The sequence below is a fragment of the Corvus brachyrhynchos genome, unplaced genomic scaffold, assembly GCF_000691975.1.
Source record: "Corvus brachyrhynchos isolate BGI_N302 unplaced genomic scaffold, ASM69197v1 scaffold101, whole genome shotgun sequence".
NCBI classification, from domain to species: domain Eukaryota; kingdom Metazoa; phylum Chordata; class Aves; order Passeriformes; family Corvidae; genus Corvus; species Corvus brachyrhynchos.
In genome coordinates this window covers 21,873,109-21,900,245 of record NW_008237239.1, presented here as the reverse complement: position 1 = coordinate 21,900,245, position 27,137 = coordinate 21,873,109, and the positions used below count along the sequence as shown (strand labels likewise).

General features: G+C 46.3%; 1 protein-coding gene across 3 annotated transcripts in view; it reads left to right on the top strand.

Annotated features, from left to right (window-relative positions):
- The window catches only part of LOC103612848 (calpain-13), a 50,077-nt gene that overhangs the window by 13,854 nt on the left and 9,086 nt on the right, over nucleotides 1-27,137 (top strand). For all 3 annotated transcript variants that reach the window (XM_017730139.1, XM_017730137.1, XM_017730138.1), the window contains 15 exons: nucleotides 1,739-1,808; nucleotides 2,674-2,792; nucleotides 6,553-6,686; nucleotides 8,532-8,706; nucleotides 9,615-9,686; nucleotides 11,413-11,498; nucleotides 12,816-12,890; nucleotides 14,310-14,476; nucleotides 15,990-16,135; nucleotides 19,234-19,394; nucleotides 20,959-20,995; nucleotides 22,613-22,675; nucleotides 24,085-24,142; nucleotides 24,690-24,757; nucleotides 26,302-26,370. In XM_017730139.1, the coding sequence (XP_017585628.1) occupies nucleotides 1,739-1,808; nucleotides 2,674-2,792; nucleotides 6,553-6,686; nucleotides 8,532-8,706; nucleotides 9,615-9,686; nucleotides 11,413-11,498; nucleotides 12,816-12,890; nucleotides 14,310-14,476; nucleotides 15,990-16,135; nucleotides 19,234-19,394; nucleotides 20,959-20,995; nucleotides 22,613-22,675; nucleotides 24,085-24,142; nucleotides 24,690-24,757; nucleotides 26,302-26,370 (1,500 nt within the window). The remainder of the gene's footprint in view (nucleotides 1-1,738; nucleotides 1,809-2,673; nucleotides 2,793-6,552; nucleotides 6,687-8,531; nucleotides 8,707-9,614; nucleotides 9,687-11,412; nucleotides 11,499-12,815; nucleotides 12,891-14,309; nucleotides 14,477-15,989; nucleotides 16,136-19,233; nucleotides 19,395-20,958; nucleotides 20,996-22,612; nucleotides 22,676-24,084; nucleotides 24,143-24,689; nucleotides 24,758-26,301; nucleotides 26,371-27,137) is intronic.

Genomic DNA, 27,137 nt, shown 5'->3' with positions numbered 1-27,137 from the left:
CCACAACAGGCTAGCAGGATCCACAGAGCACTTATGAGCTTTAGCATTCTGGCACAGAGCACAGCATCAGCCCTTTTCTTGGGGATCCCATAAAGACACAGCTGCCTTCCCATTAATTACAGGCTCATGCTTCTGGATGGTGCATACCCCCATGGCGTCTGTGCACTGTAGCCTAGCCACTCTGCTTCTGGCAACTAAGACTTCAAAGCCCTCAGAAATGATGGGGGAAACAAAAATACCCATTCCTTTATGCTGTTGGTTTTCTGGGATGACTACTGGCAAGTCAGACACACACAAAGGCACAGGCAAGTTCAGAACTTTGTCATGCAGTTTAATCTTTCCTGCTTGTGGAAAGTTTTGAGTTCACCCTGGTGAGGGGCACAAACTGCTTTGGGAAATAGAGGATAGGGGGAAGGTAAAGCTGGGATGGATGTAGAGTGGAAAGGAGAAGGGCTCAATGCTGCTGTTTCCCTATACTATGAGCAAGCACTGCTGCTTGTGGCCACACATCTTAGGCCTGCTCCCAAGCCATGGGTAATCTCTTGCTGCAAATCCCCAAAGTCCTGGGATAGGTGGGGATGGCTGTAGGAAGGCATCTCTCAAGGAATTTGCCTGCCTAGGTTGTTTTCCCCCACATCAGCAGTGCTATGGAATCATGATCCGCCCACCAGCTTGGAGCAGTGACGTTGCATTGCATCTTTTCCTGACAGGGAAACTTTTTAGAGGGGTTTGATCACTGTGAAGCCATTTCAGAAAGCTGACAGCACTTACTAATGCTGAACTCATGCAACCATGCAAGTCATGAGTCACATTGTGAGCTGGTCTCATTTTTGTGCAGCATGTCAGATCAGCTAGGGAGAAGGAATGCCAGGGCCTGTTCAAGGAAGGGCTGCTGTATTATTTTTCTTACCAGGATGGTTTTTTTCCTCCTTTCATCTCTTTGTTTTCTTACGTGTGTGATGACTTGCCTGTTTCAGGCTGATTGCTCTTTCAAAACAGAGCCTTACCCCACTGGAATGTACCAAGGGGTTCTCATGGGGGATGCTGAGGCCGTTCCTTCCTGAGCACTGAGATATCCCAGGCCAATAGCAGACACAGCTGGGAGAATGGTTCACGTATCTGTGTGCAAAGCCAAGCTCTGAAGTGCTTCCCCCTTCACTGCCCAAGCAAGACTCTCAAGGAAAATTCTCCCTGAATGAAAAATGTCAGCCAGGCCTATGGGATTTTGCAGACAGAGATTAAGCTCTCTTTCCGCATCTTCCTCACCAGAGTGAAAAAAGCAGCCCAGGCTGACCTGTATTAGACCTGAATAGAAACACAAAAGACTCAGAGTGTAAAATGCTCCCAGACCCACTGCTGAGCTGAAGGATGGACCCTGTTCCACTTTGCTTGGAGACCTGTGTGTGTCTCTGCCCTGCTGTGCCCCAGGAAACTGCGTGATTTCACTTGCAGGCTCAGACCCCTCTCTGAAAGGTGTCAGTAGCATTAGAAAAACCCAAATGAAAACTCAGGGAGCACCCAGCCCTAGGAATCCACCCCTGGGAATATCTGGGCAGATTAAAGAAGAGATGCCTGAGTATCTCCTCTGGTTTTGTTGGTGGCAGGCAGCAAAACACCAGGGCTCAAGAAAAAACAGTTTTCAGATGTGGAAAAGGTAGGCAAGGTCTTCAAGGGGCAGGAGCATGCTGCTGGCAAAGGCTGGGTGCTCACACTGTTCTTTGTATTTTCTTTCCTCCAGGAACTTCAGAGAAACCCTCATTTGATCATGGATGGAGTTAGCAGATTTGATATCATACAAGGAGATATAGGTAAGGTTATATTTATGTTTTGGAAGAGATGTGCACAAAGCAATAACCCGTGACTGCTTTGCCGTGTTCTGAGTGCTCGGTGGGAAGATGTGGACCATGGTAGCTGCAGTAAACAATCAGTGTGGGTCAATCTAGACTGGCATAAGTCCACACACAACTTATTGCAGATATTTAACAGGATTCCCAAATGCAGCAGCTCAAATCTTTGTTACTTTTGTCTGGCATCTGCCTTCTGGCTGTGTAAGGCCAAGCATAGAAACAGAGGTCCAGCTGAGAGCAGGCAGATGCTTCAAGTGCACGGGTCCAGCACAGCTAAGTGTACGTAGGTAAGTAGGCACAGCTCCAACAGGTGCAGGACAGAATTTTCTTTCTGTCCTAATGTCTGCATTTGACTGTCAGCGTTTTCTTTCCTGTGGATATTTCCATTCAACTCCTCTGATACATACCCACTAGCAGAGTACGTATCTGCGTGCTGTGTCGTTTCCATCTTGTACTCCTGGACCATGTTTGTTTTTGGGAGCAGCTCTGCTCCCATGTAGAAAGAAATGCCTTCCCATTTCCCACTCCACTGAGAAGTTTGAAGGTTTCCTAAAGATCGTTTTGGATTGCAAGTCTCAACATGACTGCAAAAGGTGGGAGCAGCCTGAAAGTAGAAAAGGATGGCTGGGTGACAGTAGGGTTCCCAGTGGACTTTGCTAGTGAACACTTCAGCATTTTGGAGGAGGAAAAGGTGACAGAAGAATGTTGGTTGCTTTTGGCAAAGTGTTTCTTGAATGTCCTAGAGGCTGTAGCCCACTCTCTTTGAAAAGAGTTAGCTATGATGAACAGCAGTGAGTAGCTGCACTGGATTCTTCCCTCCCCTGAGGTGACTGCTGGATGCTGGCTGCCCTGGGCTCCTTGACACTGCGGAAACAATTTTTGGAAAATGTTTTACCGAAGGACCAAGGATTCCAGGACGATTATGCTGGGATTTTTCATTTCCGGGTATGTATTCCCTGTGGTATTGGCACCTCTTGAGCTTGGCTGGTTGGATTGCATAGGGGTTCAAGCTGCGGCCCCACATCTCAACATCCTTGAAAGCTTTAGTTCTTCAATGCTGACTCCCAGTTTGGAATTTTGCAGAAAATCACGAATTTTTTTAATGATTCTTTGTGCTCCAGGGGGTGCAATTGCACTTCAGGGAATTTGATGCCCTTTTCAGAAAGTTATGACTGCAAAGGCAGTGGTACCAGCTGTTCAGATAGATTTGTGTACATATATGTTTTAGATGGCATTCTGGTGGCTGCTTTGATTTGGGCAGTCTGTTATGGCTGTCATCTCACCTGCACTATCTATTTGGGCTTGTTTTCTGTTTCCCTACTTCACGTTGCCCTTTTAGCTTGTTGAAATGGCTGGAAATTACAAATCCTTGGAGACAGATCAGAGGAACGGGCTTTTGATATTTTGAAAAGAGATTTGCTTCAGAGAGAGGAACAAGGCTTTTTAGTAAATCTCACTTTCTACCAAGTCCTAAAATTGTCTGAATCTCCCAGGAGGGTGACTCGGGTAGCAACTGGCAGGCTCTGCTTGCTTGTATCTGAGTCAAACAAATATCTGGTGGGATTAGAAGAGCTTGCAGCACCATTAAACTCCAGAAGCTAAACTGGATGTGGAGAGAATCACAGTATAAACTCAGCCATTGCTCATCCCTCTTATTTCACAAATCTCTTTTGTTTCATGCAGTTCAGCACCAAACAAAGAGCTCTGGCAGTGAGACTTCTTTGACCTCCTAGGCTCTTGTGGAGCAGCACCAGGAGGATTATCTTGTGGACAGTCTAAATTTTGCTCTGTTCCTCTGCTCCTCGGAATACCAGATGTTTCTATCTTGGCCCATTTCCAGCATACAGAGCCACACTGTATGAGATAAACCAGCTGAAGACACCCCAGTCTGCTTAAAACACATTTAAAGGATGCAAGCTAGATTGTCTTTCATGGGAGCTTTGAAAAGATTAGTTAGGCGCAATCCTTAAATCTTAAGCAATATAAATACCTTACAGTATTTGAAAATGTTTTCCCTGTCATCTCATCTGCAAATCAGTGCAACTGTTTCTGGCTTTCCTTGAGCAATAAACCCCTGAGAAAGCTTCTCTGAATGGAAATGCTTCTCTGCAATGCCTTTCAATTATTCCATCAAAGATATTTTACTGCCATCCACAGGCTAAGCCACCCGTCCTCAGTTCAGTGAAGAATTGCAAACAAGGCATATCATATGCTAATATAAAAATTTTATCTTATAATTTTTTTCCACCTTTTTGGAACTGGAGCACGTTGCCTCTCAGGAATACAAAGGGCTGCTCCAGTCTTCCTCTACAGCACAAGCTGTTCAGCTGCAAGAGTCAAGGGTGTTAAGCACTTCATCAGCTGTAGTTAAGATGGGTTGTGTTTTTATCTAGGGAATAATTACAGTGATGCTATTTCCCCAGGGATTAAGTTAGTCCCGTGTTTGTATAGGAATCACTTTCTCTGCCACAGAAACTGTGGTGCCCATGAGGCAGAGTGTGTCACTCCTTGTGACGGTGAGGAGCAGCAGCTCACCTTGGGAAAAAAACAGAAATATTCTCCAGGGACTATAGGGGGTTATTGCACAGTGCATCAACTCACAACTGGAGGGATCTTCCCTGAGTGTTAATATCCCTGCTCTCAGGGAGAAACAGATGAAATCTTGAAAGACTATAAGTGGTCAAGAACTCAGTTTCAGGAAACATCCAAAACATGCTTTTTAACAGCATAAGAAAGGTTGGTGTTAGTTGATAGTTGATAGACATGTGATTTTCCCCTTACTCGATTTCAGAACTGGATTTTTCTAAGATCCCAGTCCAGGAAGGAAAAAAGGAGGCAAAATAACCACACAACATTCCCCCTTTGAGCATCAGAACCCTAGATGTGTTGTTGTCATCTTGGAACTGTCCATTTTTTTTCCCTCCTCTTAAGCCCAGGACAATAAAGTCCTGATTTAAAAGGCTTATCATAAATGTGGAAGCGAAGAACTTCCCTCTTTGCATCCTGCCTAAACAGCAATTCTTGGTTTTATTTACTACCATGTTCACAGCTGCAGTACTTAAATCCCATAAAAGGGTATAAAGAAATTTCATTAAGCCAGACTCAAGCCAAAAAGTGAAGGCTTGGACCTTCTTTGAAGGCAGGAGAATGACTTCTCCTGTACCACTCTTGCAACTTCCAGAGCACTCTAGGGCTTTCCATGAGGTTTCTCATTCCCATTGTGGCTTTTCCCATCCTTGTGAGCTCAGATGAGACCACCATCTGAAAGTCTGTGACAGTCAGGACAAAGCAGCTCCCTTTAACCTGCTGAAGAACAATACAGTGCTGCATTCGGATGGCCTCCAGGCTTGAGCTCCATACCAAACATGGCCAAGGAACCTGACTTTTGGAAAAATGTCTCTCAGTGGGTTTGGACTGCATGAATCCCTACTGCAAGTTCTGTATGTTGTGTTTGCACATGAAGCACCATGGGGAGGTGTGGCTGGATGTCACACCTTTTCTCCATACAGTCTTGCTCCTAGGTGTTGGCTGGTGACAGAAGGGCTCCTTAGGTGACTGAAAGGACTGCTCCTTTTGGGCAGTCCTTTTGCCTGTCTCTCCTTCGGGCAGAGGACAGCCAGTGGAAGGCTTTTCCTCAACCCCCTCCTGCCAAAATCAGGCAGAAGCCTCAAAATGCTCCTGGAGCTCAAGTTAGAGGTTCCAACCCTGCCACCTCCTGCCACCACTCATGCAGGAAGGGAGAGGCCTGGGTGAGGCAGAACCTAAGTAGGATCAGACCTCTTTCAGCTGAGCAGTCTGTTAAGCTGCTTTGCTGCTGGGCAGATCTGGTCTTGTGCTTTTCTAGTGGAACAGCTCATTTTGGGGTTTTGCATTGACCGAAGCTGTTGAAATAAAATCGTGCTAGACTAAATCTATTGCTGTCATACTTCCACTGGAGTCCTTAGCATTACTGCAAATAAGAGCTTGGCCTCTTATGATTTCGAATCGTGCTAAGCTACATTAATCTGCTAATGACTCTGGAAATGACTCCTTTAGTTCATCCCCACAGATCTCTATTCCTGTCTTTTCCCTTGAAAAGTTTCATCAGCTGGATCAGCTGGAGAAACACCTGCTCTGTCCACATGCTGGAGAGACTGCCTGTGTCCTTCTCATCCATCAAGGAGATGGATAACACCTCAAAACAGTCTTTAGTCACTACACTGTCTCCGTCCATGACAGCATGTCAGAGTCTTAATTGAAACACAGAGGAAAGAAAATTTAGAGGCTGGATCCTGACAGAGGCTCTCTGGGCAAAAGCTGTGCCGTGGGGGAAAACCCAAGTGCGGCTGAGGAGTGAGGCTCATGGAATCCACCTGCATAATCATTCTTTATCTCCTTGAAATCTTGCTATTGCCCAAGAATATTAGCATATTCCCCATGTTGAATCTCTCCTCCCACTGACTGCAGGACTAGATATACTCCCCAAGGACTTGCCCTGCCACTGGGAAATCCAGCCTCTTGGTAGCTTGTTTAACAATGTGCGCCATTAACCCGAGGCAGTTCAGGAGAGAACTTGCACATATCCACGCTTTAGGTTAATTCCTGTGCTAGTTCAGGACTCTTTTGCATGGCATGGGCATTAGTGCTTAAAGGAGGCTTGTTATTTTCTTTTCTCTCTCTCTCTTTTATAAAAATACATACTTTTTTTTATTTTATCTCTTTCCAGTTCTGGCAATACGGAGAATGGGTGGATGTAGTGATAGATGACCGACTGCCACTCCTAAATGGAAGATACCTGTTTGTACACCCCCGAACTTCAAATGAATTCTGGCCATCCTTGCTGGAAAAAGCATATGCCAAGTAAATATACCTGGTCTGTTCTTCCACCCAGTGCTGAATGCTTTCTGTGGGTGGTTTCACCCTCTGCCTTGTGCAAAGCACACAGGGAGGAGTTCAGGCTGACAGCTGCCTGTGTGGTGCTGTGCTCATGCAGGGAACCATGGCTGCAGCAAACTTAGGGCCAACATAACCTGGAGATGCTGGTCGTGCATTAGACCTAAAAGTACCCGGTCCTAAATCAGCTCTGGGGTGTTAATGCCTGAGAAGCAAACTGAACAGGGCAATGGTTGGTGACACACAAGGGCCTGGAATCTCCTCCTGATTTTAGGCAAACTTCTTTGCCCCTGTTTTCCATGCTGTCCTCTGTTTAAAACTGCAGAGTCTTAAGTATGGATTACCTGTGTTTACAGTCACTAAGCAGAGATCATGTGGATATTTGGGGCAGGCAATGAGAGGAAGCATGACTGAAGAACATGCCCAGGCACAACACATGCACGCCTAGGACTCTCTGATCAGCTCTCACTTTCCAGAGAGCTCTGACTCTCAGCTGAGGTCCCCAGAGTATGCAGGGTAAATAATGCCTAATAAAGAGATGATAATTTTAAAAAATCCTCTGGGGAGAGAAGGGATCACACTGTGCTCCCTTAGCATTTGCCCATTTCCCATTATTAAAAATGCTGAAGAAAAAGTCCTGTGTTAGGGGTGGTATGAAGGGCTGGAATTTGGTACCTGAAGCTGGTGTAGCATTTGCAATGCAGTGAGGAGAAGATGAAGAAAAGAGATAATAATTTTGGCATATTTGGTCAGGAATAAGCAAATGTTAAAGCAGCATGAGAGCGACTCAGGAATAAGATGCATTTTGCCCTGAGATATCTCAGAAAAGTTGACTCAGGATTCAGTATCAATTTCCTGCATAAGATTTTAATTACAATGCATACCAAACCTCTATTAAATTAAAGTTGCAAGCAATGCTGTTTATGAGATTCCCATTTGAGAAGTTATTCCCCAGTGCCCAAGACAAATTCTTTTCATCAGTGTAGGACAAGGACAACTCTTCAAAATACAATTAGCTGCAGACTTCATTTGATTACATTCATTAAATACAGTGTGTATGGTGGGGTTTAACAGCATGCTCTACCTGCTCTAAGTACAGAATGTTCCAGCTTATTTGCTGTCTCAATAAAAACCACATGATAAAAACAACAAGGACTGTGTTGGCAATATTAAATTATTAGCCTATTACTGCGCTCTAGCAGAGTGAACTGGGAACAGTGCTGAGAACTCGTTTCTGCCTTGCCCTGGAAGCATGGGTAAAATACTTTCACCTCTCTTCTCCTTTTTCTCATTTGCAAAAGGAATACTGGCCATTTTTGTGAAGAGTCATGTATAGGTATGATGTAGAAACTAACAGTTCAGCTCCCTTTGATATGAAACATCCATTTGAACTAGTCACCTTTGACTCCCTTCCTGTTCAGAAAAAGGAAACTGAGTGTTTCAAGATGAGATGCCGCTCACTTCCCTAAAATGCCTGTGCTGGCAGGAGATGCACCTTAATGTTTTCCACTGTCTGTAAATGGCTCTGGACAGCTGCCTCAGATGGGGATGAATACACAGAAAAAGCTCCCCCTTTGTCTCATTCCTTCCACAAGGCATGTCTTGTGCCTGGCCAAATATTTCGATCATGTTTCCTTTCATTACCTGCCCATAATGTCTGCACACCCCGGGATCCCCTGTGCTCACCACCTTGATGCACATGTTCATTTTTAAAGCAAGCACTGTGCATTGTTTATGAAAACACAATGTAAGGACTAATTAACTTCACTCTCTCTCTTTTTTTTTTTTTAATCTTTTTTAATTTTTCCATAGGTTGCGGGGCTCCTACCAGAACTTGAATGGAGGCTTCCTTTCAGATGCTTTAGTAGACCTCACAGGTGGAGTTCAAGTACAGTTTTCATTGAAGGATCCACCTCCTGATCTGGAGGAGATCCTGAAAGCAGCTGACAAATCTCGGTGCCTGATGGGGTGCAGCACCACAGGCCAGGTGAGTCACAGGGCCAGTCACATGCCCTGTGCCTGTCTTGGTTTACTGTGTTTGCACAAAGGTTGCTCTTTGGAGTGGAAAAGGAAGTCCATAATCACTCTGTAAAATAGTTGCAGTTTTATAGTTTATGGATGCCCGAAGGGATCTTGGCAGCAGAAAGTAAATAAGGTTATTTGGTAAGGAATGTAAAGGCATTTGGGCAGGTGTAGCTGGATCGGTCTGTCAGAGAGGGGGGCTGTGGCTTCTGTCCTGGCTAATTCCACTGCAGTAGAGTGGTGTCCTCTTGCAGCAGGCCTGATTTTGGCCTTGTAGCTTTTTGATCAACTCTGGCAGGGCCAAAACACACCTCTCTTCTGTAAGAGGATGCAATTTTCTCACGATGGCTTGCAAGCTACTGGTATTAATGCTGGGAAGTTGCAAAAGGCTTTGTGGTACTCAGCAAGTACCTTTGGTAAAACGTCTCCAAGGCTTCCCTTATGGCATGTGACATGTGACTGCAAGGTGTGTGACACTGCTCCTGTGGTGCCTGCTTCCTCAGGACATGAAGCTTGGCTGCTGCAAACAAGCCAAGGACTATTCCCTCAGCTCAGGTGGCTGACACTGGGCTATGAGGGGCAGGGAAGTTCTGCATTCCCCAGTCTGACTGCAAGTCACCCAGTCCAGGCCATTCAGCAGTTGCAGCAGCTCTGGACTGTGGAAGAACTTGCAAAGAATTGTTGATCTGTAGCTTTGTTAAATTTCCTGGCTTGCTTATGGCTGCAGTGGGAACAACAGTCACATTCCTGTGTAGTATGTGGTCAAACCCGAGGCTTTGTTTAGTGCTGTGGCAAATGGCAGTTCTGGGAGCTGGTGGCTATGTCTTTACAGTGTGGCAGAGAGCTGAAAGCTCTGCTTTCTTCCTTCTGTAGGCAAGCAGGAACATAGAGCTGAGGAATGGGATTGTACAGGGTCATGCCTACACCATCACCGGAGCTGTGAAGGTAAGATCGGGGACGTGTTCCTGCCTGGGGATCTTGCACTGATGATCCACTATGGGGCAGTTGCACTGCTGTTCCAGTCAGAGTCATTTGAATGAGCTTCACACTTAGGAGGGGAGAGCACATGATTCAAATTCCAAGAGATGGAAGGAGTTTGGAACAACAAGAGGGAGAATATCTGAATCCATAATGTTTTCTAATGGAAAATGCAACTTGAATTTACTTCTGTTTTGGGACACTTCAGCAGCAAATACAACATTTCTGGAGATTTTTATTCCATGCTGACTCTTAAAAAAATGTGCTTTTCTGTTTCACATGGGAGTAGAGGAACTGGCTGAAATTGTGGGATTTGTCATATGATGCAAATCTACATTTGTTCAGCTCAATCACAAGCTGCCAAAAATCACTGTGTGAAAAGTAAATCGCTGGTTCAAGAGCAGCGTTTCTCCATCTTTTAAAGCTGCTGTACTCATGCAGAACTGCTCCTGGCTGGATATTAATATTGATGATCTGAGAACCAATTTATCACATGGATCAAAAGAAATTAAGGATTTTTTACAGCCAGAAGTCAGAACATGGCTTAGCCCAGTAAGCTGTAGTGCACACAGGGAGAGTTAACAGTGAGGAAGGAAACCAAACAATAGCTATGCTGTCAAGCAAGATAGCTACAACACATTTGACTCTTTGAACCTAAAGTACTTTGGAAAGGGGATGTTGCTTTCCCTAAGCTGTTTTCTCCCTTATCCCTCTCTCTTCGTTGGTTTTCTGTGTGAGCTTGGCTTTGGTTCATGTCCCCTCGTGCCATGGCATGCTTGGTGCCATCATCACAGTCAGCATGCTGCTTCTTGGAGAACACTTGCTTGTAGCCAAGGGGCTGCAGAATGGACAGATGGGGGTTGCCAGGCTCCAGAGAAGGCCCCAGCTCTCTCTTTGCAGGGAAGGGGCAGAAGGGTCTGCAATTCTGTTGGAGGAGAAGCGGGCTGTTCCAGCCTCCTGCTGCTCCTGGTGTGTGCATAGAGGACAGAAACAGTCTTCACCCCACTTTAAGCAGTGCCAAGGCATCCAAGGGGTTGTCCTGAGGGGAAATGATTGAAGGCTGGGCCTTTGCCTGGGAAGAGACTGCCACAGTACTCTTTCCAACACTGCCTGCATGCATAAGGAGAGCCAGAAAACAGGTTTGCTTCTCCTTTCGACTTCCACCATTCACTGGTAAAAGGTAATTGCCTCTGACTTAAATCAGTGGCAGCAAAAGGAGGAAAGCACCAGAAACCCCAGCTGTTGCAAACCACAGTGCTGTAGATACAGACCCACAGATTCTGTTCATCATCAGCTCTCTGTGCTGACTGTTGGCTTTCACTCCAGGCAGTCTGGTGACCTCGTTCCTCAAAGTCTCTGCCTTTGCTGACTCACAGCATCAGATGTGCAGAATTAGGCACTGGAATTTCCCAAGGCTGTTGAATTCATGCAGTGTGACAGGAATGCTGCTGCTTCTCTCTGTGTCAGCTATTCACTATCCTCAGGAAAGCAAAATGGGTGCAGTTTTCTCTCACACATCATTCCTTTGCAATGTAGCAGAAGGCACTGATTTTTCACTGCTGGGAAAATGAGATCAGATGTCAAACCTGGTCTCTAAGGTGTAGAGGAAGATCCATTTTATTACCTGTCTCTTCACTGAATATCACAATTGCGAAAAGCTGTGACTAAATTTGCTTTTCTTTCCTCTTTACAGATCCGCTACAAGAATGGCTGGAAACATATAATCAGGATCTGGAATCCGTGGGGCCATGGGGAGTGGAAGGGGCCCTGGAGTGATGAGTAGGGTCTTAAAGCTTTAATGTCAAGAGAGAATCAATCTTTTTATAAGAACCTCTGCCTCGCACCCATTTTAACAAAACAGATATTTCCAAATCAGTTCATTATAAGCATTATTTCCATCTGCATAGAAATCCAGTCCAGGGAAAATTAATGCAGCCTCTCTAGGCTCAGGTATCACTTCTTGTCTACGTGTATGCATTTTACCCAGTGCATAATTCTACGTAAGTCATGGATGAAAGAGTTCTTATTTCCTGGAGTAAGCTCTGAGCATGTCCCTAGATGCTGGCTGGCTGCTTCTGTTGAATTCTCCTGCAGCAATCACACATCCACCTTCCTCCTCTTTCTTCTGCTTCCATGAGTCTGACTGGGAAGAGGATGGTTAGATGAATCCATGGAACAGGGCAGTATTGAACACCGAAAGGGTCCTTGGTTACTGCAAAGGCAAAGTGCCAGGGAATGGCTTGAACTTTTGGATCCTGCATGCAGCTTTGGGGATGCAAGGACCACTTGCTGCCTGTGGGGATAATCTAACATATCTTTCCTAAGGGAAGGAATGATACAGACTGCAACAGTGTTTTGTAAATAAATAGATGTTAGTTTTCCTTCTGGAATTGCATCAGCGTTTCCATGATTACAGAGATGTTCTTGTGCCACTCTTAGGTTATTTGATAGCATCCCACCCCTCCCTGTTGCTAGGACCACACACAAGCACTCTGCTGAGAAAAGTCAGGCTAGAGTGTTGCATCTGGAAGGGTTGGTGGGTTGTGTAGAGGTGTCTAAGGCTGGGATAACAGCTCTCTGCTCAGACAGCACCCTCCCATCCTTTTGGAAGGGTAAACTACAATCCTAACTGTAATTGAAATGTCAGTAGCACGTTCACAGGTAAGCTGCACAGATCAATAAATTATTGATTCACATGCTGTTTATTTATCTTAAACTCTGCAGAAAGTACAATTATCACTTAATTATAAACATGCTGCTTGGAAACAACACATTTGACTGGGTAATGTGCTCTCTACGTGTCAGTGTAATACCAGTGCTTCACAGTGCTATGCCTTGGTGCCTCACTTCAGCATGGAGACAGCTGACCAGGCCAGGGGGACAGGATTCCTCACCCCAGGGTGGCAGCTCAGGCACAACAAAGGCACAGAGCTCTATTTGCTGGCCTTGGCTATGAAGGTATCAAGCACAGTCCTGTTTCCAATGTGCAGTTTGTTCACCTCTCCTGATCCCTCATGACTTGACAGGCTGGTTAGAGAAATGGGCCAATGATGAAAAATTGTGCTTCACATCTTGTTGGTTTGTCCTTTTTTGCAGGTCTCCTCAATGGAACCATGTTGAGCCCAAATACCGAGAAGCCCTCCTCAGAAATAAGGATGATGGAGAATTCTGGTATTTCCCTATTGATCCTTTGTCTACCAGGTTTTCTGTTCACTTTCAGTATGAAAAAAGTAATTTTGGCAGTTGTCTCTTCTTGGTGGTGGCTCAAGGCACCTTTTTTTAGATGTGTGCAAACAGCAAATTGGAGATTGTTCTGGCCCCATGGTTTCAGAGGAAACAAGACCTGAAAAAATAGAGTTGGCCAAGATTAAGTAACAGGCTGATAAAAAAAATGAGAAGTGAGAGAAGTGAAAACCCAGCCCCCTGAGACCTGGTCATTTTGTCCCACTGCCTCTCCTCATAAAGTGTGTGGTTTGAACCTTGGACTGACAGATGCTTGAAGGGGACAGCTGGCTAAGCAGGTCACTGAGCTTGTGCACTTGACTGCTCTGCAGGTGCTTGTAGTTTTCCACTGCCTCAGATACAGCTTAGCCATGCGTGGGCTGTCCCTTAGAAAAACTGATCGTTCAGAAAGTGCACCCTTGCCCTGTGAGGCTCTCAGGAAAGCAGGGCAACAGCAGGTGGGTCTGAAGTACACACTTGAGGCTTGAGTGAAGCATGAGTGTGGGACAGAACACTATGGAGGGACAAGGGCAGGGGACAGTGGCAGAGGTGTGCTGGAGATGGCAGGGCTTCACCAAGACACCCCTGAACTTGCCTTGTGCTTTACTCTGGGCATTAGGGGCAGTTAGGGCAGCCCAAAACACATTGAGAGCTGACCTCTTCTGCAGAGCTGCAGGTTCCTGCAGTGTTCTCATCAATCCCCTTTTAAAGACATGGGGGTGAGTGTGGGTGCCTAACTGGTGTCTTCATGGAATCACAGAATGGGTCAGGCTGGAAGGGACCACAGCGGGTCATCTGGTCCAACCTTCCTGCTTAAGCAGGGTCATCCCAGAGCACACATGGCACAGGACAGTGTCCAGATGGTTTTTGAATACCTCCAGTGAGGGAGACTTCACACCCTCTCTGGGTAACATATTTCATATGTGGTCAGTTGTGCAGTAAAGAAGTTCCTCCTCATATTCAGGTGGAACTTCCTGTGCCTCAGCTTCTGCCTGTTCCCTCCTGTCCTATTGCTTGGGACCACTGAGCAGAGCCTGGCTCCCTCCTCTGACACCCTCCCCTCAGATACTGACAGACACTGATGAGGTTCCCTCTCAGTCATCTCTTCTCAAGGCTGAACAGGCCCAGCTCCCTCAGCCTTTCCTCGTAAGAGAGATGCTCCTGTCCCTTGGTCATCTTCGTAGCCCTCCACTGGACATGCTCCAGGAGCTCCATGTCTCTCTTGTACTAAGAAGCTTGGAGCTGGACACAGCACTCCAGACGTGGCCTCAGCAGGGCTGAGCAGAGGGCCAGGATCCCCTCCCTTGACCTGCTGGCAATGCTCTTCTGTCTTAAACTGAATGATGAGATTTTCCTCCTTCTCTGCAGGATGTCCTGTGAAAACTTCCAGGAGCAGTTTTCATGGCTGTATATATGTAACAGCACCCCAACATTTCTGGACTTTGGAGATGAGCACTGCACAACGTGGTCTCTGAACAGCCACATCAACCTGTGGAGCCCAGGCCTTCCCACACGAAGGAGCCGCTACTCCCCAGGTAATGGATGCTCCCTGCAGTCACCCGGTCATCCCCTCCCCTCCACTGATGCTCACGGTGAAACATTCACTCTGAGCACCGAATTGCAGAGGTATTGATTGCCAGTTGTTAATGCCTGCCTTTCCCATTACTGCACTTAGCAGCTAAACAGGCAGAAACAAAGCAACAGCACTGGCTGCTGAGTTAAAACAGGAGACTTGTGATTTAGGAACCCTGGACTCTTTAAGTCAAGATGAGCTTGTGTATCTTCTTTCAGCCAGTTGCAGTAGGTGTTACTGGGGGCCTCATCAGAAAGTCTGGTGTGGCAAATATGCAGTTGATTTTACAGAGCAAAAAGTACTATTTAAATATATGTGAAATGAAAAAATTGTGCTACAAAGCTCTATTTTTTAAAGTGAAAAGGTCTTTAAGCTGATAAAACCATTGGTTTTACTGCCTGTGCAAGGACTCTTCTGGCATTGTAAGCTCCAGTCAGTAATAGTATTTTTTTTTTTCACATTTTAATCTTAATTTATCTCCCTTTTTTTTTTTTTTTTTTTTACAGCTGCATCACTATTTGGGCTCCATGTTTTTACTCTAGGATGGTAGTATATGATCCATGAAGAGGCTTCTTTTTTTCTCAAATGGCAATCCTCAACTTAGCAGCACACAGGTTTTATATTTAAAATATGACACAAAATCTGTGTTTGCTTACAGATTTCAGGCTCCTGCTCCTGATCACCAGGTGTGATAACAAAGCAATGCCTGTGCTGCTGCACACCACAGTCACTGGGACTGAGCAAGGAGATGCAGGGGCTGAACTGAGAGTGTGTGGGCAGAGCCATTTTCCTTGGAGCTCTGTTTTCCAACAGCCCTCTAGTAAAGTTCCTGTCCAAGTACAGTCATCCTAATTTGCAGGTTTCAAGGCCACCCAACATGGGGATCTGGCTTAAATTCTAGTCTGCTGCCATCTCAGTCCTTTTTCTCCAGTCTGGGTATTTCATTGCTTTTTTCTTTTTTTTTTTTTAAATCAGGAGTGCTTCCTGTTAAGCAAAGTCTTGGCCAAGAAGCAGCTGTTTCCCTCTGGTGCTTGACGTTCTGTCTGTCCCTCACAAATCCTAGCAGGAAGGAAGGAGAGGATGGCTTTGCACCATTTTGTCCTTTTCTATGTGTTTATCTTCTCAAAGCCGCAGTCTTTTTCAGCTCAGCCACTGGGGCAGGTGTCTGATTAAGAGTCACTGCTTTTCTGCTGCTGGGAAAGTGTGCCACGGAGGTGAAGCAGATGTAGGGGGGGTGAGAAATCCGCATGACTTCTGTGACTTTGCCAGAGATTTCTAAAATGATCAATGTGCAATTAGTTTACCTCCAGATGCCTCAACTTCTAGTGCTAATGTGGAGAGTAAGGTGCTCTGTTGTATTGAAAGGATCTTGGAGCAGTGACTCCTCTGGGTCCGCACAAGCAAGATCTTACACAATGGGCTACTGCTGGAACATCTGTGTGCCTACTGTTAACCTATTAACACTTTCTTGGCAGGTGCAGTTTCAACAAACCCTCAGTATTTTTTCAAAGTGCTAGATCACGACCCAAAAACCTATAATGTAGCAATTTCACTCATGCAAAAACACCCTGAGCATATGCAGGATGAAAAAAAACTGAAGATCGGCTTTTTCATCACCATGGTAAGCACAATCAGATATCATGTGAGCACTGTTGTTCTCTGTGTGGTTTATTTTACCTGTATGTGGGAGTGAAAGGCTGAATTGCCTTTTGGTCTGTAAAAAGTCAGTATGTGGCGTGAATTTCTGGTTGCCCTCTGTTTTAGAAACTCAGAGTAAAAATAGAATTAAGCAGGCTTAGTTCCTTTTATTCATGTCTTAAGGAACAAAGGTGGCACTTTTAGTTCTGTAGCACCCCAAAATAGCCTTGCGAAACTCAGGGAGTCCCCCAGCCAGAAGATGTGCCAGGGCAATATCCTGCATACCCAGCAGTACTGGTGACATGCCGTGCTGGCTGGGCACAAGGCATGACAGCCAGCACTAGCCACAGCCCTTGAGCAGCACTCCAGGTATAGCAGGGAAGCAGATGGTCTCTCATTCCCCAAAGTGGGTCTGTCGTGCTCATCCTCCTGTCTTCTATCTGAAGAGCCAGGTAAAAACATTTATGAAATACATGGGAGCCTTTGCCTGAGACCAGTGTAGAGGAAATCCACTCCGATACCTGGGACCTCCACTACAATTTCTCTGGTTTTTTTTTCTTGGTGACTGTCCAGAGAGGTGCCTTTTCAAGCTGTTCTCAGAGCACTACCAGGCTTACTTTTTATCAGCCTGTTACTTACTGAAAGCACAGATGCTAGTGTGGATGGATGCTAGCCTTTCCCAAAGTGTTTTTGTTGTTGGCTGATGAGTGTGGGAGGCTATTGTTCTTAACCCAAAGACTAAAAGGGAGGCAGGGATTGCTATAACCCTAATTTCACATTCTTCTAATTACTGGAGAGGTTTGCCCTAGTCCCAGGCTTTAAATAATTGATGCCATAAGTTTAACAGCTCCTCATAAAGGAAGAGCATGGCTTTGTAGCTCATAAAAAAAATGTGTCTGAGAAATAAAAAGTGTCATTAAAAGATCATCCCTCCAGCAAGTGGAGTCACTATCCCTTTATGAGGATATCCTCTGTCCTGTGCAGGTATCAAGCCTGCAGGACTCTGTGGGGCCAGCTGTGCCCCTCAGAAAGAGCTGCTGCTCCTGGTAAATGGGGAATTGCTCCTTCCAGCATCCCCAAAAGTCACTAGACATGGAGGCCCCTGTGTGCTCTTGCACGATGCTCGTCCACCTTGATTAGCTACCCATTTTAACAGAAATGACATTCACTGGGAGGTGATGATATAGGTCTTGGGTCCCTCAAAAAAAGAGATTATTTAATCAGAAAGCAGTCTAGGAGACAGATTTTCTCTATTCTTGTTTTATATTTTAAGTTTTTCCTCCCATCCAGTTAATGCTCAGGTGTGTTTTCTCTGTCTTGGTATGAGATGGATCAAGGATGGATGGACCTCGATGAGTTTGTCAAGACTGGATGACATGGCCTCTGTGGGCTGTCAGCCCATAGCTCACCTCAGGCTGGCTTTGGGCTCAGGTCACTTGGGCTTCTGTCCTTAGGGGTGATCTACACAGGAGCTGAAGGGCAGGGCCAGAACAGAGCATTACTGGAGGCACCAGGATTACTGTGGAGCACCTGGACAGTGAGGGCAAGGGAACAGTTATGCTGCTCTGTCACACCACAGCTTTTATCAATATAACCATACTGGTGCACATTCACACAGAGGACTATACAGAAAACATTCCCTCATAGACACACATTAAGTATTTTAATATGAGAGCTGCTCTACCAGCTCCTCACAGCCAGCCTGGTGTCCTGTCCAGGTAGCAGCAAAAGCCAAGTTCAGGAGCTAAAACCTGTAGGTGTGAGTGCCATTCCCTCAGTTTATTCCCCAGTGTTCACCCTCAGAGCCTGAGGGCAGTCAGAGCATCTTTGGGTAGAAGTTTACCAGGGGTTGCTTTGCATAAGGAGAGTGCAGTTGGCAAGATTCATGTGGCTTCACTCTTCCCCCCTGATCTGCTCTCACTGCTGTGATTCATTATCAGCAGCATCCATTGCTCGGTACCTTTGGAGATGCATCAAATTGTTGCTATGAAGTAAGAGGAGTATTATCCCTCAATAATAAAGGATGAGAGGAGAATGCAGTGCAGGCAAGGATGCAAACCAGAATGGACGTATCTGATAGCTCTAGGAAGCCTTTGATTAAATATAGACTTGGAACACTAATACATGGCTGTGAGGGAAGTTTAATGTTGTGTGATAGAGCTGAGAAATGTATAGAGGCTGATTCTTATCTCACACCGATTTTGATTCCATTGAGATATTAATCTGCTTCTGCTTTTTACCACAAGGAATGTGGAATAAGGCTCAAAAGTGGGGGAAAAAAAGTATTACACCATTTATTTCTTTGCAGCACTGTCCATTTCTATCTGCTCAAGATCTGACCCATAATACTCGGCAGTCTGTGTACCTCCCAGCCGTCTGTAACAGTAGTCATCCTGGTTTTTTTTCCCTTCCAAAATAGCAGTTTTATGTTATTGTCTCCCAAAGGCATGGCTCATAAATAACTCTGCCACGCTGTAGAACCATTCTAAATGGAATTTATACACGCTGATGTATTTTGGGGAATATGTTAAGGAAGGGTTTTTTATTATGCTATCTTTACATGTCATCATAGTAATAGCTGTTGCATTATATTTGTTTCATCTCAGCAAAAAAATACTGGAATAACAGATGAAAGATCAGAATACTCCATTTTCTTGTGACACTTGCTGGTTTGGATTGTGATTCTTGAAGCATTGTCATCTGGATGACATGCTTAGAGGGCTCTCTGACCCCTCTGAGTCACAGAAGATCTCAGGGAATTTTTTAGTAAGAGCACTCATCCTTGATTCCTTCATGAACTCCAGTCTGCTTAATGTTAATTGAAGTTCTCTGCAAATCTACTTACATTCATTTTGCCTTCTGTTTCTTTCAGTTCCTCCACCATTGAGCAACTTTGATATGTCCTTGAGAAAAGTCTGTCCCCCTGGATGGGCTTTTCAGGCCACTGGGGGGGGCCGAGGCGTGATACATGCAGTGTGTATTCAGAGAGGTGTGGGAATGTGAGGCTGCTGTGAGTGTGCTTGCTGATTTACTCTGGCTCCTAACAGGAAGGGAAGATAGCTGGCTATATTTTTCTTTCAGGAGAACTCCAGACTTCTGAAACAAATTTTTATCCGGACTCGGGATGTGACCAGCTACTTTACCTTGAGCCCAGGAAACTATGCCATTGTTCCTGCTGGAGCAGAGGAGCAAGAATTCGAATTTCTCTTACGAATTTTCATAAAGAATCAAGACTACGCTGAGTAAGATGATATGCACTCCTTAAAGGCCCCAGACTCACAGTGTGCCAGGAATGAACTATTTAATGTCAAGCTAACTGATGTGGCAATTTGCTTTCAGTGTGTCCTTGGAGGGGGTGAGAAGGCACAGAGGAGTGTAAAACACCATGTTGAGGGGGATCAGGTGCACAAGGGTGGCCACTGCAGAGCAGGGCAGGAACTCATCTGCAGCCACCAAGGGTCTCAGCTTTGGTACAAAGAGCCACACAAGGGAGCAGTAATTGTGAGATATGTCCTCTACCACTGATTGTGGGGACATTTCTCTTTGCTGAAGGGAGGACTGGGAGCTTGTTTTCCTTAATTCTTAACAGCTGTTTGGTAGTTTCTTATGTTCTGCTGGCTGGATGCCAGATGGATTATGTCCCATTCTGCTCGGAGTGGGACGTGGAGAAGCCAAGAGCAGTGAAAGGCCTTGATCCTTTCACTCCATAGACAGGCTGGCAGGGCTCCCTGTAGGTGTGAGAGTGGCCTTGAAGATAAGTTTAGTGGAAAAATGGTATCTGAGTTCATGCAAAGGCAGCTATTACCACACACACACGTTCACATCACCACGTGAATACCTGGGTGTGGTTTACTCCAGGTAAGCAAGCCCCAGCATTCAGCCTCACCAAATGACCTGCAAGCATCAGCTGTGCAGTGCCTTCCCTTCAGCAAGCTTTTTAGAGGATGTGATTGCAGCTCTTACCTCACTGGCCCGTATCTTAATAATGAGATTGCTTTCTAGGCTTTGGCCCCTGGCAAAAATAGCCCAGAACCAAGTGAGGCAACTCCTGAGTTATGGAAAGCAAACACAAAGAGTCCGTGCTGTGGGCTGGACTGCCGTCAGCAGGATGAGTCATGTGTGAGACAGCTCAGCCCTGGAAGTGAGCTTTTCAGGAGAGCCTCTGGCTCTCACAGACCTTCCTGAGCTAGGCCAAGTGTGGAGATGACCTTCCAGTGGGTCTTTGCAGCACTTACCTATACAGATGTTACAAAAATAGAACCTAGCTTGTCTGATTGCTCTACCGAAAGCAAAACTCAAGTACTGAATGTGGCTGCTAAGTGTGTCTTAGGAATGGTGACCCTGGCCCAGTTTCAGGCAGTCTGCAGGCATTTAGAAGATGTTGCCTTTTAATAGCCCAGATGCTATTTTTATTCCTGACTGTTAAGCTGGGCAAAGAGAAAGGAGGTGAAAAATTTCTGTGTCTCAAGGCAGGGCAGCCCTGTCTTCTGCATGGTGAGGTTAGTCCTGGCATGCTCAGCTACCCTTTCTCTGCTGCTGGTGCCAACAGAGCTGGCTTGGGGAAGGCAGTGGCCCCAGAGCAGCCAGAGACTCAGACCTGTCTGTGCCTGTTTGCACTGAGAGACCCAGGACTGGTGCAGCAGCCTTGTCTGAACTGGGCCAGGCTGGGCCATGGGTGCTGAGCCTGTTGTGGGGCCATGGGCTGGGTGAGTGCTGCTGCTGGTGCCTGGCTTCCTCCACAGCTGCAAATCAGTGCTCTGGAAAGGCCTCTTTTCTCCCAATTTGATTCTTGTAACTCTTTTCTAGGAACTCAAACTCCCTGACCGACCCAGTGCCTCCTATGGTAAGAGTCTGAAAACTGGTGTAGATTCTGGTGGTGGTGAATGGTTCCCAGAGAGCTGATCATTTGGTCACCTCTACTGGTCATCTCTACTCTACACCTCTTCTTCATCTGATCTTTTCTCCCTTTACCACCCACTACAGTCCCAGAGTCTGACTCTGGCACCCTGCAACCTTGCTGGGAGGGTAGGACACCTCTCTGGAGAGATGGGAGTGGCAACAAAGCCCTTCCTCTTCTCGTATGTCTTTTTTAGAGCCTGATTTTTAAGGAAACAGGTCTTATGCAGTCCCTTTGTCAGTCTGTCTGTGTGTCCTTTTCACCTCATGATCTTTAACACTTTGAGAAACCAAATATAGGAGGGGAGAGAGCACTTAAAAGGTTCTAAAGTCTTTCAATGTCTGTAAAATGGGTATATATCCGTGGGGGAGAAAGAGGGAAATTTAATTCCTGTAAATGGGGTTGGACATGCCTTCCCCATGGGAATGATTTCATTTAAGTTCTTGTACCCTATAAAGCCCAGGAGTCCATAGGGATGAGACTCAAATCAGATTTCTTCTGATTTTCATCAAGATATCTTCAGAGACAGAGACATAAAGCAAATTACACTTTGGAACTGGCTGCATCTCTAGTTCAACACACATTTTTGCCTGTCCAGCCCAGCTACCATGGGTTTTTTGACTTCTTGCTGTGAGCTGTGTGCATTTCCAGGGCTGTTCCAGTCCCTGGTGGTCCCACCAGCAAAACCCTGCCACTGAGAGGCTGCTATTTACAGCCTTCAAAGACACAGGTCATTGAAGCTAGAGGTGTGAAGCTGCTTCAGGGGAACAGAAAACAGTCCTTTCCCTGTGATTCGTTTTCCAGCACACAATTAAGCCCCATTAGAGGGGTGGTGTAAATGGTGGCTCACTATCTCTTGCCACTGACAAGCTGTCAGTCTACTTGGCTGTTGTCCTTAGCAAGTGTTTTGACTTTGATGAATTGTGGTTTCTGCTCTTGATCAGGTATTTGGGCTTCTTTGGTATGAAATATCTCACACAGAGATAAAGGCATTGGGTCTTGGGCTTAGATTTTTTTTTTTTAAACTTTTTAATGTTAAGGATAATTCCCCTTAGTGCCTGGTGGACCTTTTCACTGGAGGGTTGAAAAAAATCACTTAGCTATTGAATTGCAATTGCTTAGGTATAGTCAAGTCTGCCTTGGGGTTGAGAAGGTACAAGAGAAAGGAAAAGCCAACTCCTGCTCTATTTTCTTGGTTCACATGAATCTTCACATGCCCTGAGCCAGTGGTACCAATCAGGGTCCAGCAATAAGGATCAGGCTTTGTATCTCTATATTCATGTATTGACTTGCTGAATTCCACCCTGGATGTGTTCTGTCATCTTCCTTAGGCCTTGAACTGCTCCTTCCTAGTTGTGCTAACTGCTAACATCCAAAATATGCTTCTTTCTTCATTGCAGTAGCTGTTGCTCACTCCTAGTCCACTTTATTTTGGGGGTGTGAAAACTGCAGCCCGTGCTGTACATTCCCTGCCCCTCCAAAGTGCTGTTTGGATCAGCAGACTTTTGCCTCCAGTTGTTTTGTAGCTGAATTATTTATGTCTGCACTTTGTCTTTGATGCAGGATGCACCAAGATGGAACCAGGACAGCTCCTATAAGGCTCTTTTCCTGAAATATGCTGAGCAGGTACCCTCTCTAAAACATCTTGTTGAAAAAAATAATAAAAAAACCACAAGTGGACTTGCAAAAAGAAAAACTGATCTATGATGCTGATACAAATCCATTTAGAATTTTTTTTTTTGGAAATGTAGCTCCATCCTCAAGTGGATACCCTGAAAATGGTATTGATTGACCTGCCAAAACCCCCAGAAAAATGGGACATTCAGCTGGGATAGATTGTCTAGTGCCATATATCAGTGGAATATTGGAGATTTATGGTTGTGCTGGTGATGGGCTTGCATGTGTACTTTTCTTTTTTTTTTTTTTTTTTTTTTTTTTTTTTTTTTTTTTGATGGTATTGATTGCCCTGCCAAAATCCCCAGAAAAATGGGACATTCAGCTGGGATAGATTGTCTAGTGCCATATATCAGTGGAATATTGGAGATTTATGGTTGTGCTGGTGATGGGCTTGCATGTGTACTTTTCTTTTTTTTTTTTTTTTTTCTTGCTTTGGTTTGTTTATTTGCTGAAAGCAATTAGAAAGCCCTGGGTAGTTCCCCCCTCTCATCAGCATCACTTTCCATTTGCCTTCTCAGCACTTGGAAACCAGACATCAGTCAGCGTTTGAGTAATTGATTCCTGCTCTTTCAGAGCCAAGCTCTGTGTTCACAGGAGATGCTTTTAATGGTTTAATAAACTGTTATAAAGAACTCCTTGACTTAGTCAAGAGGAAAAAAATCACTGTCAAAAGTCTCTGCACAATGGACCTCTTGCAGTTAATGGTTATATCAATGTGTGACGGTGAAAATGAGCATGGGCTGCCATGCTGGGTGTCCGGGGGCTCTCTCGGGAGGGAGGCGGCCGGGATCGCTGATGGGATCGCTCCGAGGGAAGCAGGCAGCAGTGCCTGCGCTCCCAGCCCGCTCACACAGCTGCCTGCTGGGCCTGCCCACTCTGCACAATGGACCTCTTGCAGTTAATGGTTATATCAATGTGTGACGGTGAAAATGAGCATGGGCTGCCATGCTGGGTGTCCGGGGGCTCTCTCGGGAGGGAGGCGGCCGGGATCGCTGATGGGATCGCTCCGAGGGAAGCAGGCAGCAGTGCCTGCGCTCCCAGCCCGCTCACACAGCTGCCTGCTGGGCCTGCCCATCCACAGCTCCCCAGCCTGGGGCTGGTGGAGTCCCATCCCTGCTGGACAAACCCCATGGGGATGGCAGTGCCTGTAACTCCCCTGCAGTTGTAGGGGAGGACCAGGAGTGGGCTGGCAGCGTGGAGGGCTTTGTTATGTTCCCATGGGGATGCTGCTGCTCCTTTGATATATAAGCAGAGGTTCTTGGCTGCCACAGTGCCAGAGAAAAGAAGTTTTGGGCAAAAGTGACACAGGAGAAAACTTTATGCTCACAGACCTCTCTTTGTGTTTTATTTTTCATTAGGGCTCAACTATTGATGCCTCGCAGCTGCAACAACTCCTTAATGAAGTGATCTTGCAAGGTAAAGCTTTTACAGCCTAACTAATGTTTTTGGTGCTTCCCTATCCTTAGACTAGAGTAAATTAGGCACAGGATTTAGTGATGTCCTGATGATCCTTTAAAAATCCTCATTGTGGCTTACCGCACAGGGGGATCAGAGCATGAGAGGGGCACAGCTGGAGGGCTGGAGCCAACTCAGCCATGCACAAGGCTCAAAGTGCTCTTAGGACTTGATAATTCAGCATAAGTGGCCTTTCTTTCACTGTTATTTCCCTTATCCTTATTTCAAGAGGGAAGAGTTTCCGTCCAGGCGGGGAGGTGGGCAGGGACTGTGCAGAGTGAGCCCAAGCAGGGCACCTGTCCTTGGGGAAGGTAGAGATGTCTGAGATGTGCAGATTCCCTCAGCTTGGCACAGAGCCCTTTCTGCTGTTCAAGAACCTGAACCAGAGCTGGGGCTTTTCAGCTGTGTGAGCCTTCAGCCTGGTGTCCTCCTTCCCTCAGAACAGTGTCCTGATGCCTGTCACAGCCCTTGCTCTCACTAATTCCTTCTGTTTTGTCAATCCTTGCAGATGAGATGACCAGCCTGGGTGGGAGATTCACCTTTGATTCATGCAGAGGCATTTTAGCCCTGATGGATGTATCCTTTCAGCAGAAGCAATAAACTTCCCTGGTGCTGCCCATCCTTGCCTTGAGTTATGGCTGAGCTGAGCATCCCTGTGTGAGAACCTGCAAGTAAATATTAGCCCCAGTCCCCAGTAAATAACTGTCTGTGCAGGACTTTGCTGTGCATGCCCTGGCTCTGGTGTGTCTGCTGAAAGGTGAGGGTCAACCTTCTGCTGCCAGCTGACTCTTTGCTCTCTCATTTTGCCTTCTCTGGGGCTTGGCTAAGCTTCACCTTTGTGTGGGGGTCTAAGGCAGAGCAGAGACAAGGAGGCAGGACAGAGTTTAGGCATAGCTTAGCTGTTCTGTGTTGGCTGCACCATGCTGGCCTGGGGTGGCACCTGAGTAGGCTGCCAGCAATGCTGGTGTCAGGGGCAGAAACACTGTCACTGCTGAATCCCAGGCACTTGCCTGGCAGGCCATTCCAGTATATCTTTCCAGTGTATCTTTCCTATTTAGCTGAATCACTCAGTCCTTTTACTGTTAACAAGACAACATGAGAAGTACATTTCTGGCCACTGTAGAACAAGAGGGCTCCTTGATGAAAACATTCATTCTCCCTCGTGTGGCTTTCCCCCTTGCTTGCTCATTGTCTTTTTTCCTCCATGCCTAGAAAAACCTTTGAGACATTTTCAGACCTTTAAAAACTGCCAGAGAATGAATAAAAATGACCAGAAGTCACTCTCTCTTTCCAGCTTTCAGCATCTAGCTATCAAAAGAGACATTTCCCCCTTTGCAAAGCCTGTCCTGGGATAAATGGGCACTGTGAATGCATGGCACGTACAAAGAGCTGACAAAGCCTCTGCTCTGCTATAACTCAGGATGGATTTTTAATTCTCTGGCCTGCAGATAACCCATGTACAGTGTGACCTATCCTGGCCTGCAAAGCCAGGATCAGCTTTTTTCACTCAGGTTCCACGACAGTAGCACTTGTCTGCTTGTGATGCACTGGTGATGAGTTTTGCTTTCAGGGAGTTTTCACCATCCTGCATTAGGGTGGGAGCTTTGGGTCTGCCCAGGACTCCTGGGTGGAGTGTGGAGGGGAGCAGGCACACTGACACAGCCCTTCATGCATTCCTGGGGGATGTCTGCTGACACCCCTGGGGTCCTGTGCATGGCTCAGAGGCTGCTGCTGCCTTTTGACAGAAGGCATCAGGATCATCTCGTGCTCTTGGCTCCTCAGTGCTTGTTCTCCTGGAGGATCCAGTAAGCGCAGATCCTGTGGTGCCCCATGCAGAGGCAAGGCCGTGGGGCCATGTTCATTCACAGGAGTGTCTGTGCTCCAGGGCTAAATGTCACTGCAGCTTCCCTTGTGGTTAAAGGCACCTTAGAAATAGAAACCTTTTGTGGTCTGTGAGCCACAGGCATGAGCAGCTGTACAATGAGACAAAGAAGGTGGATTTAAACACAACTGAGAGCAGAAAAACTCAACACAAAGTAACAGAAGAGGCAGCATCCTCGGGAACAAAGACAGCCAGGTTTAGCTCTCATTAAGTGCTCGATTCTTAACTAAATGCACAGCTCAACTCGAACGGGAGACTCACCCTGCAGGAGTTCGGGAGCCTCTGGCAGAGTCTCACGAAGTACACGGTACGGGGTGGTGGATCTCTCTTGGCTGTGGGTGGATCTCTCTTGGCTGTGGGTGCTGGGGACGCTGTGGGTTCTGTACCCTGGGGTTTTCCAGCAGCAGGGAGCAGATGCTCCGTGCTCTCAAAGCGCTGCGGGGGGGAGTGTTGCAAAGGCTGCTTGCTTAGCGGGTCAGAGGTCCCTCCTCACACGCTAGGGAGGCAGCGGTGTGTGTAAAGTGCTCCAAATGAGCAGCCCAGGCTTTTCCAGCCCAGGGAACATTGAGGGGAAAGGTAGGAAGGCCAATTAGGCTCAGAATTTGATGGAAATCGCGGTGTCTGTGCCACCACTGGCATTTTTGTAGTTTTTTTTTTTTTTTTAACCAAACTTTCTACGCTGAAATGACTTCTTGAACAGAGTCTGAAAAATCAGCTGAAATGACTTCTTGAACAGAGTCTGAAAAATGTCGTTTCCTCATTGCTGCAGTTTCTAGTGGAAATGTATAGGAGCTGATGAAAGCTTTGGGAGAAATGTCTCTGTTCTGGGACAAGCACTAGGTCTGGAAGCAGTGAGCATGGTGTTTAGGGTCCCATCTAAATTCACAGCCAGGGCATGCATGGCAGCTTCTGTCATGGCCCTTCTCCCTCCAGCTTGGTGCGGGATGGATGCAGGAAGGTTTCCCGAACACTCACATTTGGGTGGGCTCCAATTTTTTTCAGCCCTCTTGAGATGGTCTGAAGCCACCTAGGACACAGAGTGCCAGTTCCCTAGACACAATGCTCTTCCTGCTG